General features: G+C 41.8%; 1 protein-coding gene across 1 annotated transcript in view; it reads right to left on the bottom strand.

Annotated features, from left to right (window-relative positions):
• Nucleotides 1–272: 272 nt before the first annotated feature.
• SH3RF3 (SH3 domain containing ring finger 3) overlaps nt 273–20,285 on the bottom strand; it is a 92,683-nt gene continuing 72,670 nt past the window's right edge. The window contains exons 9-10 of the mRNA XM_041418028.1: nt 13,233–13,570; nt 273–3,483 (exon numbers count right to left, since the gene is read on the bottom strand). Of these exons, the coding sequence (XP_041273962.1) occupies nt 3,315–3,483; nt 13,233–13,570 (507 nt within the window). The 3' untranslated portion in view covers nt 273–3,314. The remainder of the gene's footprint in view (nt 3,484–13,232; nt 13,571–20,285) is intronic.

Here is a 20,285-nt window from a genome sequence, read left to right on the forward strand (position 1 = left end):
CCTACACACCTCTTCTCCACAGGTAAGTTGTTAACTTCTCAAGATTTTGAAGAAATCCCAGTTGTGCTAAAAGAAGAACCAGAGATTCTGACTCCTGTTCAGTCGTTTCTTACCCCTAACAGGTTTTTATGTGGGAATTACTACAGGGTTTGCAGACCAGTTTTCCCTATTTTCTTTGCAAACCTCAGAGCCGCTTGCACTCCTTGTTCACCTTGTTGTCTAATAGAGAGAGAAACCTCAATCAAGTTGCCTTAATACTTATTTTATTTAAAGAATCAGAAACACAGTCATTGTAGTTCATTTGTACTCATATCTGCCAACATTTCCTAAACCACGTTAACATTCATGTATAACAAAAACATTTTCTGAGCTGTGCAAAGTTCAAAGGAACTGTTCAATTACTTGAACCCATTTCTAGAATAACAAATCTGGCATTTTACAAACTGAGGCCACCAGAAGGAATCTTTTCTCCGCCCTGTTGCAGGAGATGGAGATGCCCCCTCCTCCCTCTTCCTGGCATGACAGGCAAAAACTAGACCACAGTATGAGTCAAACCTCTCTCAGTCCAGGACTTTCTGAATGGCACTGGGTCATGTTTTTCTATCACTGGGCTGTATTAAGTTGACCTTAATACTTGTGCTCCTGGCATGGAAGTGATTTGTCCAAGAAGATTACTCAGTAACCCAAACTGTGATAAGCAATAAAGAGGGCCCAGAAACAGCTGCTATCAAAACAGAACACCTCCTCCCCCCATATTTTTCCTAGAAGAAAAATACCACTGGAAGGGTTGTCGACCATTCAAAAAATCATCATCCTCCTTGCAAAATGTATTTTAAAGCACTGATTTAATGATATGACATCTGCATGTTTTCCTTGATCCTCTCACACTCCAGCTTTTGTCCTGTTAGAGTAAAGCACAAAACAGTGGAAATCTGGAACCATTTTAGATCTGGCTAAACAGAATAGGCAGCATGCAAGTTGTCATCCTGTTTTGTTTTTCTGACTGTAGTAAATACACCACAGAACAGAATTTTAAGAGCATTTTAACCACTGTAAGTTGTCAGAAAAAAATCTCATCTCTGACAGATCTAACCCAGAATTTTTATTGGAATCAATAACACCCATTTTGGCATTGCTGACTGCCTAACTGTGCAGTTTACTGTTTGAGGTGCAATGACACCAGTTCTGCCCTGGACCAAATAAGTGGAACAGATATGGCTCTAATCTCAAACAAGTCTTTCCAGAAGACATTTCTTCAGTCTCTTATTGGTTATAAAAAGGCAATTTCCTCTTAACAGTAACTAAATTTTTAGTGACTGACTCATTACAATCTGGAATATCAACAAATGCGGCAACATCAAGTATAAAAAGAAACACCCTGAAAGTGATGCCTCCTGGTTTGAAGGTGCTATACTTGGCCATGAACTGTGTTTCTGGAATTGGTTTGTTAACATGTGACAGCAAGAAGAACTTATTTTACAGAGAACAAAGTCACAGAGCTGAACTTAAACATGAATGCTCACTTACATGGGTTTTGATATGTACTACACACAGCTTGAATGAAAACAAAACTTACACCTTCGCATATGAAATACTGGTAACGCAGTGATGATGTTCACCCACCAGGCCTCTTTGTTTTAATAAGATCATCTCCAGGTTACAGTGCCGCTGACACACTTCTAAACACCCACCACATGTGGGCTTTGGCAAACAGCCAGCTGCTGTCAGAGGCAAGGTATGGATACAGCTATAAAAGGCCTTTCAACACAATTCACTCCTCAAGAACCGATGTCTTTTTAAATACTCTCAACAACTGCATTATGACTTTTTTTTCTCATTCCTTCTCATACAAATTACTGGCTAAACTCACATTTATTGCACCTTTAAGTCCCTGGTAGATGGAAGCTTATATTGCCTGATACAGTTTGTATTGTAGCTTGACGACATTAAGAAATCCAACAGTCTCCAGAACTGTACATTTCTACAGTAAGAAATCACATTTCCATAACACTAATTACTGCTGTCGCAGATCAGCTCTTGTCTCCGTCATGCAACGACAGAGGAAAACTCCACGGTCCCTGCGTGTGCTAGAACCTGCAGTGTTCTTCTTATTGCCATGAAAAAGTCAATTAAAATGACTCCTCTGGGAATTACTTCCAATTCTGGAGTCATTATCACTCTCCAGACAGAAACGCTGTGCTTCAGCATGGGTCTTCAGCCACTCTAAATATGTAGGAGAGAGCAAGCATGTGTATGTTCCACAGGCGGCCCCCCCAGGTATATTTATCGGTGACCATGCAGCTTTTTCTCTTTTCCTCTATGATGCAAGAACAAGCAGTCTGATCTCTATCTTCAGGTATGTTTTTAATTTCATATGTTGAATGCAAATTTTGTTGCAGCCTCTCTGTTTAACCAAATCTTTAACAATTAAAAAAAATAGCACCAGATGTATGAAAAAGAGGAAATGTCTGATCTAGTAGGAATATATATAAAGTAGAGCAATTCTTACAGTAAAAAGGTACGTCGTACAAAAAAGCAATGGAAAGTGATACCGAAGGACAAAAATCCATGCTGCATATAATACGGGCAGAAGACAGGCAAAAGGGATTCTGCTCAAATAACCACAGTTTAATGGTGGAGCCGTGCTTCCTCCAGGACCTCCCTGGCAGCAGTGCCAGGACACGGGGTGGTGTGGCACTCTGAGTACTGAACACCAACACGCACCAACAAACCTGCGCAGCATATCTTTGAGGTATATAGAAAGCATGACATTAACATTTTTGACTCCTCATTCTTACTTGCATAATGATGCACTGATCTTTAGCTGGGGTTTTCTCCACCCTCCCCTCTTCTTCCCTTGGTAAAAACAAAATCCCAGTTTAGAGCTTCCTAGCACACCTCCTTGAACTCTCAAATCCATCTTGCATAGGCCAGTAATAAGAACACTGCAGCTCTGACAAATAAGTTACAGCAATATAACAGCTTTCCTCTTAATTTTTTTTAAAGATATCTTCTCTATAATTTACACAAAAGGTTAACAGCCAGAGTTTAGGTTACTACAGTCCAGATGGGCGTCCTTTCAGTCTGTGATTCCAGGTGGAAGGCACTACTTCAACATACCACTGTATGCACCGCACACGGTCTCGGAGCACAGCGGGACACTGTGTCTCCAGAGCTGCAGACTGAAGGGCCTGGGGGAAGTCTTTGGAAATAAAAATGGCAGTGGTTATCAGTCCAGTTTCTCTTTGCTGTCTCTTCTTGTGCTATGCAGTTTCCCCTGAAAGCTCCTCAGTTGAGAGAGCGGCGATTTGTCCTCAGAAGCTCTCGACAAAGCTCCCGGGGAAGAGGCCCGTCCTGCCGTTCCTCTGCAACGTCCCCTTGTACCAGCCATCCTCCCGCTTCTTGTGCACAAACACAATGTCACCTTCCTTCAGTTCGATCTCCGCCTCGCTCTGCGGTGGGTATGGCACCACAACGCGGTACCTTTGGAGAGAAAAATGTGCAAACACTTGGTTAATCTGCACTTGATGGGAGCAGCTGGGCACCACTACCAGAGATCTTGGGGAAAAAAACCCCCAACTTTTGGAAATATCAGTAAGTTACATTTTCACACACTAGTTGTATGCAATGCAGCTACATTTTCTACTAAAACTTAGTAAGATGTAAATTTCTTGCCAGCTTGGTTGGACAATTGACCAGGATGACTCTGGAGCCAGTCCATGAAAGCAGAAATGTCAAATGGATGGACCACTCATGATATCTCTGCTCCCAGCTGTGTGCTGAGCCTGTGCCAGGACTTGGCTGCTTTATCCTAGTGTTGCATCTCTGCTGTAACATGTCCTATTCAGCTCTGCGTTTGCTCCATCCAAAAATCATAGCATCATAGAATGACAGAACAGTTTGGGCTGGAAGGGACTTTAAAGGTCACCTAGTTCAACCCCTTGGCTAGAGGCAGGGACATTTTCAACTCAAGCAGGTTGCTTAGAGCCCATGTGTCAACTGCATAAATCAGCTTGGTGTCATCTGCAAACTTCCTGAGGATGCCCTCAATCCCACCATCTATGTTATTGATGAAGGTATGGAACAGCACTGGTCCCAGAGTGGACCCCTGAGGAACATCATGCGTCACCAATATCCATTAGGACATTGAGCCACTGATCACTACCCTCTGGATGTGGCTGTCTAACTAATTCCTGATCCACCTAACAGCCCACCCATGAAATCCATCCTTCTCCAATTTAGAGAGATGTTGTGAGATGTTACAGAAGTCCAGATATATGATATGCTCTCTTCTCTTGTCTACTGATGGAAAATGGGGTTTGCAATGCTCTCACCGCCTGTGACACCAGCAGATGTTAGCTAAAGCAGTTCACATTTTTCTTCTTATAATATGTCTTGAGAATGTACTTTGAGTCCCTCAAACCTGGAAGGGAAGCTAAAATGGAGAGGTATCAAGTGACTTTCAAAGCACTCTCCAAACCAACGGGGAGCCCCAGTCCTGAACCATTCCCAGGGCTCTCTGGGAACTTAGTTGTCAAGTGTCACTTCATTTCAATGAAGTAATGATGTGTCTGAGCCTGATACAGCTATTCTGCACTCAGAGCTTATCAGCAGGCGTCCTTCTGAGAGCACAGACCAGGCCATTTTATATCAACGCACTTGTATGCAGAGCAGGGAATATATTTCTACTGCACGGTTGTTTTTTTCCTTCGGCACTTCTGCAGTCATCTGGCATTTGGTTAACAGTCAATAACTGTCTTGCTAATTGCAAAGTAATGAATATAGTAAGATAGTTAAAAGTTGCCAATTGATTACCTAAAGTTCATCTCCTGAGAATTACTATATTCACAACTGCTGCCTCGCTGCCAGTGCTTGAGTCCTGTTTGTAACAAGGTGAGTACTTATTTAAGATAATACCCTGCCCCTGGGGACTTTAACACGCCCTGGAGGCTGTGGACCATGCCCTGAGGCCATCCCCAGTGAGACAGTACTAAAGCAAGGGGCTCTCCAGTGGCAGTCACCCATTTTATTTGCACATTTTGCTCAGGTGCCTAGTGACTTCAGCTCTCAAACTAGGCACTCCACTTTGGCATGACACTGGAAATATCAGCTTTTACTCTGTGTCTGGACATCTCCACAGCCAAACAACCCATTGCTTGGAAAAGCAGTAAACTCCATTTGGAGCAGGGCTTCTGTTCTAATACCTGACCATGGCTATTTTATCTTGACAGAGCAACACAGTCATGGAAAATATATGTGTTCAAGTGCCATCAAAAATTTGCTGATCCTCTCTGTACCTTGGTTAATAAATCTAGTTGTCACTTCCTTCCTCTGTGGAAAAGCAAATAACAGGGGTTGAAACGTGTGCAGGAAAATGGTCTATCAAGCTATCATCTGTGGAACTGCTACACTTATAATATGAAGCTTTGCCAATTACACTCATTATGCAAATGAATGCACACATTATTTCAAACACTCTGCTGCAGTGTTGATTAATTAAATTATCAGAGTGGAACAATTTCAGCTAAGATGATGCCAAGTTTCAGATCTCACTACTCTTATGCACAATCACAGCACATCGGAGCTCTGCATCAGGAACTCAAGAGGCCTTGAGAAACAAAAAAGGTTGGACCTCAACATTATTTGAGTGCTGTGGAGGTACTCACAGACTATTCTGGCAAGTCAGAAAACAGAAACTCAGAAAAAGGTGTTGTCTTGGGCAGGGTCACTCTGAAGACCCATCTGGGACTGCCAGCACCTCATGTTATACCAAAAGCACAAAGATATCCTTTTAAAGCAAAACTACATCCTCAGAGTGATGAGCTGCTAGTCCCTAAATGGTTCACAAGAGGAGGCAGGTGACCACACTCAACAGGAATGTGCCCACTGTCATAAAAGGGGCTCTACACAGCATCTTCTTAGCAATATAGAGAAATAAATCTCAGTCACTGCATTACAAAATGAAGCACTTTCCTCCATTCAGGAAACCCTAAACGCTATGGTTTAAATTTAATTAACTACAGTACCTCACAAGATAGTACCAAAGAGGTTTTTGATAGAATAACAAAATACTAGCTACAAAAGACCTTGCAAATCAGTTAAGAACTCCTGTGTGAGAGACGGAAAAAGATGCGATGCCTTTTCCCACGAGAGGTTTGAAGCAGAGCCTGGGAGAGGCAGCCCGGTGGGGGCTGCAGGGGCAGCATCCCGGCACTGCGCTGGCACGGGGAGCTGTGCCGCCCCTCCACACCTCCAGGTGGCACCTCAGCCCCGCTTATCCTCGGGAATGGAATCCCAAGGACAGCTACTAGCTGTGTTTTTTTGGCAGAAAAGGTCTCTTCTCCCAGACATCCTCCCTCACTCCCAAAAAGGCAGTCCGGGATACTTCTATTTATATCTCCACTTTTAATTTCCCCTTTTCTCCCCTTTTCAAAAAGATGCTACAAAATTGTAGGTTTTCCTATACCAAACTGTCGCTTGGCATTTTAGATGAATCTCAGTCTTCTCAATTTTGTCTGTGTCACATTCCACCTCTAAATTACCAACTTTCAAAATGCTGGGCAACAATTATGATGACAAGTGTGGCAACCACCTCTGACCACCATTAACAGTATTTGGTATTTTCTGTTGTAAATTGTGTAAATCTGTCTTATATAGTTACAATTCTGACAAATGTTAATAATTTTGGCCCAAATTCTCCGCAGCAGTTGGCTGTATTGGGCTGAGGGTCCAACATACAGCCCAATGACCTCATCACTTCCAAGAATAACATGAGGGGTTATGCAGCACCAGCAGGACCCATATGAGCACTTCCACAAACTGCTCTCAGGTCCTGTACTTGGGAGCAAAGACCTGTCCTGTGGTCCCACTGGTCTGTAAGGGATGGTGTTCCTTCCGAAAACCATCCACTCAAGCCAGGTTTAAAAACATTCAAACCACCCCAAAATGGCACATGTTTAGGCTTGTATGACCACTGAAAGTGAAATCTCTGCTGATTCATGCTCCAATCTGTCCTTGCTCTGTGGGACCGCAGAGGCTGCATTTCCCTTCCTTTCTTAGTACTGGGCCCCTCTTGTATTTTTCTCTTAGGGGACAGACTTGATGTTTGTCATCCCCACTGCTGGCTGCTGTGGCATCCTTGGATTGGGCACTTCATCCCTGGAGGCTACTGTCCAGGATGGGCAGTGGCCTGGGAAGGGTCTTGGTGCGCAAGAGATAATACATGAGGAGAGGCTGCAAGTAGTATCAGCAAGGACAGGGGATGGGTTTTTCCTAGGCAGGGAAACCCCAGGGAGCTGGAGAGTGGGGTAAAGTAAGGGACGAGGTGGAGGAAGAGGGAGGCTGATGGGAGAAAAACTGGGAGCAGAGGAAGAAACGTGACTGTGATGAAAACAGAAAGCCCTGATAGAAGGTGTGGGCATGGCTGCTGAGGGGGGAAGCTCTGCTGAGTCTGGGAGAGCAAAAAGCCTTGGTGGGAGGGAGCCTGGGGCAGGGACATGGCATCCCAAGAAGTAGGAGACTGCACCAGTAGAAGCTGGGATTGGGGCTGAGGGTGGGATGGGCACCTTGGCAGCAATTACCTCACTGAGCTGGGAATAGGTCCATCCTCTGCTGTCAGCAAAGACCTTGCAATCCCTCTGTCCCCTGTCTTCATAGCACTTGTTTTCACAGCCAAAAGAAACACCTCTCCCACCCAGCCCTCCTTTTGCTACTCCTACTGAAATCTGGAAGGTGCAAATAAGACTCCTAACCTCAAACAGATGTCACCTGATGGAAGTTCTGGTTTTGTTTCTTTTAAAAAAGCAAAATGATTAAAAATATAATGTGTAGATACATAAAGAAATCTACAACCTTACAAGAACGCCAAGTGTTTCACACCCAGGCATCTGAGATGAAAAAAAAGGCAAATAAAATTGTCCATGACTTTAGTTCTGCTTGCAATATAATCTTTCATTATATGATTGCATACTATTTTTCCCATAGGATGCCTGCTTCATTTAGTGCACAAGATGCTGCTCTGGATGTGAGTCAAGGCTCTGACATGGGAGCCATCCCACCTTTTGTAGAGGTTGGAATATCTCTAGCAAGTGACCATGATGAAATGCACTGAGTAGTGCAGATGTGGGGAAAGTGGCTTCTCTGACTCCTTCAGCTGCAAAGCCTCGTGCCACACTTTCCACAGAGAGAGACTCATCTCATGCACACTGGCTGCGTAGGAGTCCTGTCTGGTCTGAATGACTCATACAGGCCCTCTGTCACAGTGCAGGCATGCACTGAACAGTATTGATCAGAACTGATCAGTAATTAATGGCTGAACTCAGCCCTGGACACTAAAAAAAAAAAAAAAAAAACAACAAAATACTCACTGAGTAAATATGTGTATCTGGAACGCTGATGGAACTAGACTAGAGCAACTCAAGAAAATGTGCAATGAGGCCAATTAGGTCTGCAGGGCTAACCTCCAATTTGATCCCATTTAGAGTTCTTGAATTTGGATGCTTAATGCAAATTCTTGTTTCTCAAAATATCATGCACTAAGGACAGGTCTAGTCCTGTGACTCCAACAGTCTCTTATGAATTAGGGATATGCAGTTTTGGAGGCAATGCATAATCAGTGCCAAAGGACCATCTAGCCCAGTTAACCATTGCTCTTGTTTACCAGTGGAGCTTTGTTTTTTCATCCTTTCACTGGCAAATTGCTATGGCACCTCTGTACACTACAAGCCAAAACCTGCTTCTCCATAGTATGGTGACTGAATCAGCAGCCCTAGAAGAACAAGTCTCAATTGGGTCTTTTACCTTTCTGCTGGAAATATATTAGGATTCAATTTCTGAGATGGTTGATGATTGATTCCCAGTCCTAAGGCAGGCATACCTACTCAGAGAAGCACTTAACCACGTGAATACATGTCACTGTTCCGTCAGAAATTACTCCTTGGGTCATTTCTCTAGTATCACTTTCCAGGAATGAAAAGAACCCTTCCTCTGCTTTCCTTTTTGGCAAAGAAGACATATGAGCACAGCAAAATTGAAGTCAATGGGCGTTAAGCACATGCTTGAATGCTTCCTTGAATTGGGAGCTCAATTTCTAATGTGGCAGTGATTTGTAGAAAGATACATGGAAACATGGAGGGATCTATTTTAAAGGTTAAACTTACTGCTCCCATCTTATTCTGCAGCACTGTTGTGGTTATAACAGGGTTGAAGACTGCACAAAAACCATAGAAACGCAGCACAGATATGCCAGTCGTGACAATAAGTCTGGCCACAGCTGCTTTATCACAATATAACATGGCAGAGTTAGTGCCAGCTACTATAAAAGAGTCAACAACGCGTGACATGTTTTACTCAGGTTCGCCTCTGGGAACAGTGCCAGGCAGCGAGGGGAACATGACTCACGCACACGCACAAGCACACTCAACTCTCCTGTTTTGCTTAATGTACAGTCACATTTTCTTGAAGGGGGTGGCAAGGGAAGTGTTTTGTTTTGGTGCTGCCAGGCACACAGCACACCCCTCCTGTGAGCCAACAGCGTGGTGGGATGTGGGCAAGGCTCTGGCCCAGTGCCTGCCTCACCACAGTGTGTCCCTGTACTGGTCCTGTTTCTCATACCAGCAGAAACTGGATGGAGCTGTAGGTGGAAAAGAGTGTGTGGGGCACACACAGCCTGATGGGGTATTCACTTGGCAGTCAATCACTGCCACATGAAGTGACAAGGACACCACCTGGGAAATTTCTCTGCTCTGCTGCTGGATTGCTGGATGCTTTATGGCAGAGAGCATCTGAAGGAATGTGGTTTTATAAACTGGTAGTGGAAACTACACCCAGAAGGCAGAGATGGGCTCTGACTATCCTAGCAAACTAGATGAATTTGAAAGCTAAATGACAGGAGAGCTAGGAGCAATTTCCTTCCTAATCCAGTCACCCATAGCCAGGCTTTGGAATATCAAGAAGAAGATAATTGTTTTCCTCTCTCTGTAAAAAAAACCCCACAAAACAAACAACCAAAAAAGACTAAGAGTACAAACATTAACAGCACCTCCAAGAGGGTGATGCTTGCTTCACCTTTCTGTCTACCTGGCTGCAACTCCCAGAAGGTCTGCACTGTCAGGCAGCAGAATAGGCAATTCATCCCTTAAATAGTGAGTGAGTGCAAGCAATCAGAGCCCTTTAATGCACCTCCTGGTGCGCTGGGTTTGATCAGTAACCTGGATGTGGCGAGTGCTGGAGCTGCAAGCCAACCTCTATAGGAAACGTAGCAGTGCTTTGCTGCCTGCATGAGCCTCACTTTGAATGCCGTAAATATTAAGGAATGTGCTACTTCTTCCAACCTTTCAGTGCTCTGTTTCTGTGTGCACAGATGGGCGTTGGGAGACAGAAAGCCAAGTACAGCTAAGTGTACTGAAATGCTTTGCAGCTTTTTAAAATTTCTTCCAGCATCTGAATCTGTTTATCTAACCTTTTTTTCCCTCTCCTCCCTTTTCTTTCTCAGAGAATTGCTCCTACTGTGCGTATGAAATGCACCAAAATGCAAACAAGCAAAATATGGAGCTGAGTGACGTTGAATGCAAGTTGCTCCATTGCCAGATGTGAAAAGAACAAGAGGTTTGAAAACTGTAATTTGTTTAAAAAAAAATATAATTTGGTACTTCTGAGAAATTTGATGATTTAATGAGCACAGATGGATGTGGGATGAATTTCTAGCAGACAAGTGTTTAATGTATCTGCTCAGATTATTCCAGGACTAAGCATTATCCTTCCTAGTGCATGAAGGTAATTAATATTTCCCATTATGGACATGAAAAAACCCATATGATCAGTTAAGGAATGCAGATACACCAATGATATGGAAGTTAATTCATAAATCAATTAAAGAATCTTGCCTGCTGTGTATAATTATGGTTACTTCAATTATAGCTTATTTTCAGATTTAAGACTCAGGAATCAAAATACGTAAAATCAGAGTAAGTTCCTTATCATCATATACTGCAGCTGGAAATATTTACTCAGTTTTAGCACTCTAAATCTATTTGCTCCTGATTCCAGCACAGCTAAGAGGATCCAGGTAACTTTCGTCTCTCTGGTTTTATTCTGCCACTTAAACTAGTCATCAGTTAAATGTTTCCCTACCTGGACCACCTGAGGTGGACTGAAAAATTCGCAGGGTATGGGACTAGCCCTGGCATATTACATAATGTGTCTGGAGTTCTCTATAGTAAAGCTTTGAGAGCAGCATATTAACATCCAGCTCTGGAGACGTCAGGGGCTGTACTCCCCAGCTTCCCTTCATGGTTACATTTAACTAAAGGTGCAGCAGCCCACTGATTCAGTTACACTGGTACTAAATCTGGTTTATATTGATTTAACTTTTCTTATAGCATTAATCTGAACTGATGTAGACCAAATTAAGTGTGCCTAAATAGGGATTGGTTTTTCACTCCTTTTACTAAATTACTTTTTCATGGATTTTAAGAGCAAGAGACTACTGTGATAGTCTGTTCTCACTGCCTTCATTACAATGCTGAAGGACTTGCCTGTATTTATTTCTGCTTCAAGTCTAACAGCAGCACCTGAACAAAAGCATTTCTTTCAGAAAAAATGCCAAATCTAGTGTAAAAATATTCCCATGCCTATCCTGACTGCAGTCTCTTACAGACTGTTACCATGCATCCCGACACTCTTTACCAGGTATGCCAGAGCGACCTGTGACTCTCATTGCAAGTATATAGTTTTAAATCTTCCATTTTTCTTATGATGCTTCTCTGAGTCCACTTCACTTTGCATCAGATTTGCCTCTTCTGAAATATACTGTTATTCTGTTTTCACCTGACCAGGAGCTGAATTAGCTCTGCACCAACAGATCTGCCCTACCCCATCACCCACTTCGCGCTTCAGTCCTCATTCTGCAACAGCAAAGGTTTTATGTCGACAGTTCAGGTCCAGGATCCCACTCCTGTTGGGCTGCACTACATACATTAATAACCATTTTCTAGTGATTTCTTACATAGAGTTAGATTTGATGCCAGTGAATCAATTTCCAATACACTTACTATCTGCTGGGTTGGTCGTGTACAGTTTACTCAGGAAGGGGTTTTATGGTAACAAACCAGATGCCTTAGAAAAGTTTACGTTATGGTGTCACTGTCACCTTCTCAACTGAATTCCAACCTGCACTGAGTAAAACACTGTATTTGGACACTGTAATGTCTCTCATTATGCATCATCTGCTTCATGATCCCAGCAGGATTCAGGGTCAGGTGCCTTGCCCAATCCATTCCCTTCATCTTCTTCATATACTCAGACAAAACTAGTTTCTTTCCAACTTCTGTGATTTTAATGTTATTTCAAAATTGTTTTAAATACCAGTTCAAGTGTTTTCCCTGAACAGCTTTTTGAAAATTCCTCAATGGTTTTGTAAAGATATGTTTTTCTCAATCACCTTCTGAGTTAAAAGCATTTCAACAGCACTGTAGCTGTATTATTTATTCCCTTCCCAGTCTTCAAGCTGCAGTCTTGTAGAAAACATTTACCTGAAGCCAGTGTGACTCTGCACATAGAGACCTATCTCTTTTCTGCAACCCCCACGTCTTTTCTGGTCAGTTATCCCTCTCCACCTGCTTTTGTATTTTGGTATTCCTATTCTTCTTTTTTCAGGTTTGCAAAGTCAGTTAATCTGAGGTACCAAGGTAGAGAGCAGGCTGCTGAAATGAACTCCAGAATCACTGGTACATCCCCCTCTAGAAATGAGCTACATTTTTGGTAACAGGTCACTGAAGATGGCCATATCTGTATGTATGCTAAACAAGAAGAATTTGAAACAGCCTTTGGTATTGCACAACAGGACAGGTCCAGATGGGACATAATATACCAATTTCTTTAACTTATTCCTTAAGTTAAAATACTGGAATCCCATTTAAAATGTGGCATTTGCCAACAGCATTTACACCATTTGGGCTTAGAAAGCACTGCTGTCCTGCACATCCACATTTAGACCAGAGCTGTGGAGTGTCATGGACACGTGCTCTTAAACACTTTAAACCTGCATGGTGTACCAAATTATTTTCAATGGGCAGAGATGCATGTAAGCCCTGTCTTTCTAAAAGACAGCTGAGACACGTACAGTCAATCCACAGGACACCAAAACTGCAACAACTACTGAGCAAATAAAACTTTCATCCCTCCTCCAATTGCTCCCTGTGGATGCAGGCAACCTCAGGAGAAACACTACTTACCTTTCCCGGGGCAAAGGCTTGGGTTCTGGCCGAATAGCTGCCATGGAAGAGAGGGGTGGCCTGGCAGGTGAAGGGATGGAAAAATTCAAATCCAAGGAGCCTGTTTTCCTGTGCAGAGGCTCCAGCCCCATGGCTCCTTGCATTTCACTCTCGATGGGGCAGGAGCCGGCTCTGCCGTGACTGGAGAGGGAGGACAGCTCAGGCCCCACTGCCCCTTGCAGAACTCCTTCAATGGCGGTCTGGGGGTCGTGAGTGGGGGACACAGATGGTGGGGAGCGTGACTTCTTTTTTGTTGATGCTCCTGCTAGAAGTTTCAAGAGCCCGCTCTTCTTCTCCTTCTGCAAAGGAACCAAACAAAACAAGGGCAGTGAGCAGACATACCAAGTCCCTTTGCTTTCATTTTGGAGAACCTCAATGTGTGAGGCAGGAAACCTCTCAAAAGTGCCACAGAGTTGGATCCAGGTAGAACTTGAACTGTCTATAATAAAGATCCTATGAAAATCCCACCCCATTGAAAAAGGCATCAACTAATTCAGTAAAGACCAAACATACTGCAAAGATTATCCCCATTTTCAAATCCATCCAGGCAGTGATCATGTGCCTTTTGAAAGAAAGAATGCAGCTACACTAGTGCAGCAAAGATACAAACTTCCCATGCAGAGAGGACAGCAAGCAGAGTGCTGCCCTCTCTCTTCAAGGAGAAGCCTGTCCCTCAATATAGATACATCTCAAGTAAGAAATCAGGACCCATGGCTAAAAACCTCTGCTGGAAAGCACAATGGGTTGAGGAGAGATTTCAGATCCCAGCCCACTGTAAGAGAAGCATTCATCATTACTGCCTCTTACTACCTGATGCAGATTTACAGTAGGGAGAATGGAGGCATAAGAATCTGGTTTAACAACTCTTTCCAGAACATGCTACCCTTCACATCCTGCATCACACAGCAATAACTATTCATGCCTCCCTCCCAGAAAGGGGTCACTTCCCCTCATGCATTAAAGACATCACCTTGATGTTTGAAGACAGACCACAAAACTCACAATTGGCAATTGCAGTGGCAGTGCATGGGAGGTTTCAAAGTTCTACAAGGGTTTCTGACACAGAGAAATGAAAAGATGATAATAGCACCCTTTCAGTTAATGGGAAGAAAAAAGTTTAGCCTGTGTTCCTGAGGAAACACATCTGACCTTTTGGATTTTACAACAGTGTGAGAAATCCTGCTGCACATTTACCTCAAGCACACATAAATACCAAATACTATGTCCTTCATTTTGAAAGTTTTTTGGCTAGAGGTTTATATGTAGAAATTGGCTATCCTCTGGTACATGCTCCACAATGCTAGGTTAGAGCTGCAAACCAGCAATGCTGTGCAGTAAATTTTTCCATTTTTTAAAAATGATACAAGGAGTTTTGCAAAGGTCTATTAGATTTCTTCCTCTTTTGTCAGAAGTGCAAGCCATTACCCAAACTATGTTCAGAGGCTCAGGGCTGTGAAGTTTAGCTGTATTTGATAATTTGTTCAATAATAGGATCCCAGGGGATAAAATCAAACCCAGAAACAGCAAGACTTATGAAACAGAAACTTTCTCTATATATTTAAGTAGGAAAATTTGTTGGAAATACAAGCCAGTAATTTATTTATTCTCTGTAGACAAAATGTCCCATGCAAGGTTTAAAATTATGCTCTTTTATGTTCTGACTGCTGAAGTAATTTCTCAGAGCAGCTTTAAAGAATAGAAAGTCTACAATAAAATAAATATAAGATTTTAGAAGATGCTTGGATTTACTACAGTAAATGTACTTGCAGTATCTGGTATCTCTGCTTCTAAAGTTCTTGTCTGCACTCTTTAACTGTCATGGACTGGTTAGAAAATAGAAATACCTTAGATGCCAAGATACAGAAGACATAAAACGAAGCACAGTTGCTGTCACAGAGCCAAAGTCCACTGATTTTTGAAGAGCAGAGTCTGAACTGTTGTCCTAGGGCGATCTGTGCATCCGGATTCTGGTCTCCTGCATACCACTGGTCATGTTTTAAAAGAGTGTTTTGCACTTACAGGATGAAAGGATGCATCCTGTCAAGATGTTCACCCAGGCAGAATCCACTGAAGCTAAGGCAGGCTGGCCATATGGCTCTACCAGGTCAAAAAATTAAATCAATTCCACTGGAAACAACAGAAAAGCAGACCAAATGCCCCTGATGAATACCTTCTTTTCCTGATGGGAAAGGACTGTATGGAAAGTGTGCATTCTGGAATTCATCTGAAACACCAGGAAAAATGCTGCAGTTTTTCTCTCACTGTCTAATTAAGAAATATTGTTGCTGTCATCATTATATAAAATTTTAAAGCTCTTCATGCAATTGCAAAACTCTTCTTTCCCTGTGGCACACTGAGACAATAGTTCTAATGATCCCAGCATCCTGTGTCAATATGCATTTGAAGGTGTCCAAAGGTCAGTGACAGAATACAATAGCCATTGTGGGGCTCTGGAGAAACGGCTATTGTGCAGCAGTGAGCACTTTGAGCCTCTTTAATTGGCAGTCTTGCAAATGCAAAGCAACTATGTGAACTAAAGCCCTGTATAACAAACAATTAATATTCCTATGTGGTAGCAGCTTTTCTAACTTTTGCTTCTAATTTAAATAACTTGGCAAATTTTCATTAGGAAAACCTTGTGCAACTTAGACCATTTAAGGCGCAGAAGCAGAAATATTTGGAATGAAGAAAGTGCATATACTCACACCCATCTACACATTAAAAAGCAGATGAGTCTGACAGTCATTCAGTTTTGTCTTCAAGAACGGCTTCCACTCTACAGGGTTAGCCCTGGCATAAATTTCTACTCTTAAACTGTTATCCCTTAGAAAACAGAAAGCTATAATGAATTTGCTGATCTATCCTTTGTTCTACTTTAATAAAAGGAAAAATAAAAAATTGATTTTTAGCCCCTGCTGAGCATTTTACTGAACTTCTGAAATGAAGATCTGTGGTCTTGGAAGAGAGAAGATGCCTTAATTCAATTGCTAAGCCTAGTCAAAACCTGAGCAGCACCATCCTTCAAGTAGTGGCCTTGGGCAAGAGACTTAGAGGTGACTTGATACCAACCACTTTGTGTGTGTGGAGATTAGACAATATGTGCAGACTCCCTTTGAGTCTGGGTCTCAGCTGTCTGGTTATCACATGGCCAAATCCTCTGCTGACGCTGCTCACAGCATTTCAAGCAAAAGAAGCACTGTCAGGAACTGATAATTTGCTGTGACGTCACCCATGAGAAACAGATTGGATTTGAACCTTCTGTGATCAGCAGTTCAACCTAAACCACTACATGCCTCTCTCTGTCTGTAAAATGGGACTAAGCTGAAACTCCTCCTTGTGCTGTGGGAATTCGTTCATGATTCTAGTGTTACAAAGCTCTACATTTCTTTGGGAGCAACCAGCTCTTTTCCATGGTTTTAATATTAAAAAAAAAAAAAAAAAAAAAAGAGAACGGGATAGTAGCATGCAGTCCCAGAAGTGATTTATTGCAAATGTCCAAGTATTATGAATTCATTTAATATTTAGTGTAATAGCAGCCATCCTTCACAAGAAATTAATATTAATATGTCTATTCAAGACCCTCCTTCAAAAGTTTCACTGTAAATCAATGAAGCATTAATGGACATAAATGCTGTAGAGAAATCTACACCGATTGGTTACAGAGTGTGTCGCTTTTGAAAAGAGATAAGAAGTTTACAGGGGAGATATCTGATGACTTTCAGAAATGTTTTTGAATTAAAAAAATAGTTTACTTTTTTTTTCCATTCACAGATGGTTATTTTATTGTTTTCTAGGAAATCTGTAATCTACTGAAACAGCTGTGTAATTACTGAGTTTTCTTTGTCTAGTAGCTACATTTCCAATTGACTGCAAACTGTGTTTGACATCCCCACCCCCTGAATCTGCCAAGGTCAGACCTTCACATCTGGGTTGATAGATGGATTCACAGTGTGGACAGCACTTCTCCCATCTCCTGGTTACTGTCCACATGTTTATATGAATTTAAATCATCACCTTTGTGTTGCCCAGGTTTTATTCTAGGACGTTCAGAGTCAAAACTTCCAAACCATTAATTTCAAAAGGATTCAAAGGAAAGCAAAAGAACAAAATTAGCCCTTGCAAATAAATTCCAGGCTGTTTCTAGTTAAGAAAAAAACCAAAACTGACTGGGAACACAGACAGTATAGACAACTCAGAATTTTTTCTCTGGCACAGCTGACAGTGGAGGCTCTGTTCCTATGGTGCAGCATGAAGGAATCTCAGAGGATGTCAGTCTCCAGCAGCACAAGGATGGGATGGGCAGCACTTCTGTGACCCTGGAGCATACCCTTAGGAAAGCCAGCACTTGGACAGGTGTAAGTTCCTCTTGATATGCCAGTGTGAGAATGTTTGGGAACGTGAATACTGTCTGAGCTTAAGAACTCATGAAGGATTAGATCAAAATTAAAGTCTGAGATATGTAAATGTTGAAATATTTTGCTTCACAGTAATTGGGGATGATTTTTCCCCTCATTAATAACTCACTTGAAGATAATAACTAGCTCTTCTTTCAGCTTCAGAGATGAGATGAGCACAGAATGCAGCTACTTCATTGATGACTGAGTGATAACAGAGTCCCCTGTCTGCAAAGCAATAATCATGCCATAATCTAAATACCAATTACATGTACTGGCTATATTAATACAGATATATTTTTTTAAGCCACCCAATACACAGAACATTCTGGTTTAGTTTTCTTCCTCTGAAGCTCCTGATACTTAATTTTCTGCCTATCCAGGTTCATTAAACAAATGAGGAAACCTTACTGCAGCTGATAGAAAAGCTGTCTCTGGTCACCGAAATGAGGTAATTTCTCATGCAACACCAGTTACATCAATAGATAAGACAGCCAGAGGGAGAAGAAGAGGTTTCATTTAAAAATGGAGAAAAAAGAAACAAAACTGCTTAAATGCTGCCCTGAGTCCTACAAGGGCCCAAAAGCCCTCACAAATCAGGAACTCATCTATCAGTCAGTACCCCCAAAACACCACTTTTATTGCTTGTTTAACTTGGTCAGTGCCTGCTTGAGTAAATGTAAGTTAGTGGCTAGAGAACAGTGCATTGTTATTCTGATTCCGATGTGGTTTCGGGTGATTGATGCTTGCATTGAAACAGCAGATCATATTTTGGATTATGTCTCTGAGAAAGAAAGCTATCTAAGTTTTTTTAATCTGTAAAATTATTTGACTTGAGATTTTGACAGTCATTCAAAAAGCCCTGACAAAACCCCCAAACCAAGAGCATCTCAAAGGGAAGCTTCAGGTCTGAAATATCTTTGGATATGTATTTATCATGTGCAATTTGCTACTATTTCTCATGAGGCATTGCTGACATACTGAACAAGACAACAGCAATTACTTACTACACAGTTTCTTCTGATTTTAGGGAAAGACTAGTCTGATATCATATGTTGTATGGAAATACTTGCCAAGATTTAGTTTTTAATGGAGACAACTGCTCCTGGCCACAAGGCTGTACATTAATCTCACTATACATGTTACAATGCCAAGAAACAAAAAGGATTTTAGGATCATAGTATCTTAAGCTTTTCAATTCCAGCGACAGTAACATGCAGACAGATGTGCACAAAATATTGTATTTATTTATTATTAATTTGAAGATAGATACTATTAAAACCAGGGGAAAATAAGTTAAATGTCTTGCTAGACCTGACTAGGAATTTTAAATGTTTTGAAAACAAAACTGAGAATAAGAAATTAGTGTTCAGGTCCCAATACAGCAAAGCACATAGGCACTTTATCATGTGCTTCTGTTGAGCTGAGGCAGATGCAAGGCTCTAGAGACTATAAAAAGAGATAAAGAGAGAATCTAAAAATATATTTCAATATTCAATTTAGATGGAATATTAGATCTTTCAAACACTGGAGTAAAGTTAAAGGCTAGCTCAAAGGAAAGAAAAAACCAAAACCAACTGAAGAGGAAGCAGAGAGTCTCAGCTATCGCTAAGCTTCCTGGAGGCTGCTGAATTCAGAAAAGGTAGAGGGTAAGAGACTCTGACAGGGTTAAGGGTGAATGAGGGACAGATGACCTGCTCCACTGATACTGTAGCAGTTTTAGTGCTGCTTTTTCGTGGGAACAGCTGAAACACAGCACAGGGAGTTTACAACTACTGCTGTGATGAGGTAACTCAAAATTATGTACTGATAAACTGAAATGCATCACCAAAGAACTGATGAGACCATGGTTCTCAAGAAGAATGTGTGACATTTCCACTTACTTCCAAGCAGTCACCTTCTCCACAACTAAGGTCAGATGGATGTGTTTTAGTCCTAATTTTAGTCCACCTCTTCCTCTGAAGTGCGAGCCACCTCTTTGGTGCACAAAATAAAGAAGTAGGTCTGATATCCTTGTACATTTGACATTCAGCTTCTTTCTTTGCTCAGCAATTTACTGGATTTCAACTATCCTACAAGTAAGGGAAACTGAGCTCAAAGCACAGAGATCTCCCCTATGTGCTCCAGTCTCCTGCCCACCACACTGCCTACATAGAGAGGCATTAAGTATATACTTTCTTGGAAAGCAGAAAACTGAAGGAAATACTGACCTACAAAATCCCTTCCTGTGGAGAAGGTATTTGGGAAATGGATTGATTTTTTACCACAGTACAGGAACTGGGGGAACCTAAATGAGATTATCAGGCAAATGGTTGAAACGAAAAAATAGGAAGCACTTTTTCAAACAACACATAATTAAATGGAGACTTCATGAACATAGTATTGTGGAAGCCAAAAGTATGAAGAGGTTCAAAGGGGATTAGACAAATTAATGGAGAACAGACCTAGCAAGGGCTATTAAAAAGTGGTATGAATCCAAACTCTGCTTCAGTAAATCCCAACAGGTAAATGAAACAGTACTTGGAGCACACACAGGGTAACTCCACCTTGCTATAAAGAGATCATAAAAACAGTAACATTCTCAGAATTATTGCTATGCTAAAAAATTTAGGTATTTTGG

This window comes from Onychostruthus taczanowskii, unplaced genomic scaffold (genome assembly GCF_017590055.1).
Source record: "Onychostruthus taczanowskii isolate IOZ18803 unplaced genomic scaffold, ASM1759005v1 scaffold58, whole genome shotgun sequence".
NCBI lineage: Eukaryota > Metazoa > Chordata > Aves > Passeriformes > Passeridae > Onychostruthus > Onychostruthus taczanowskii.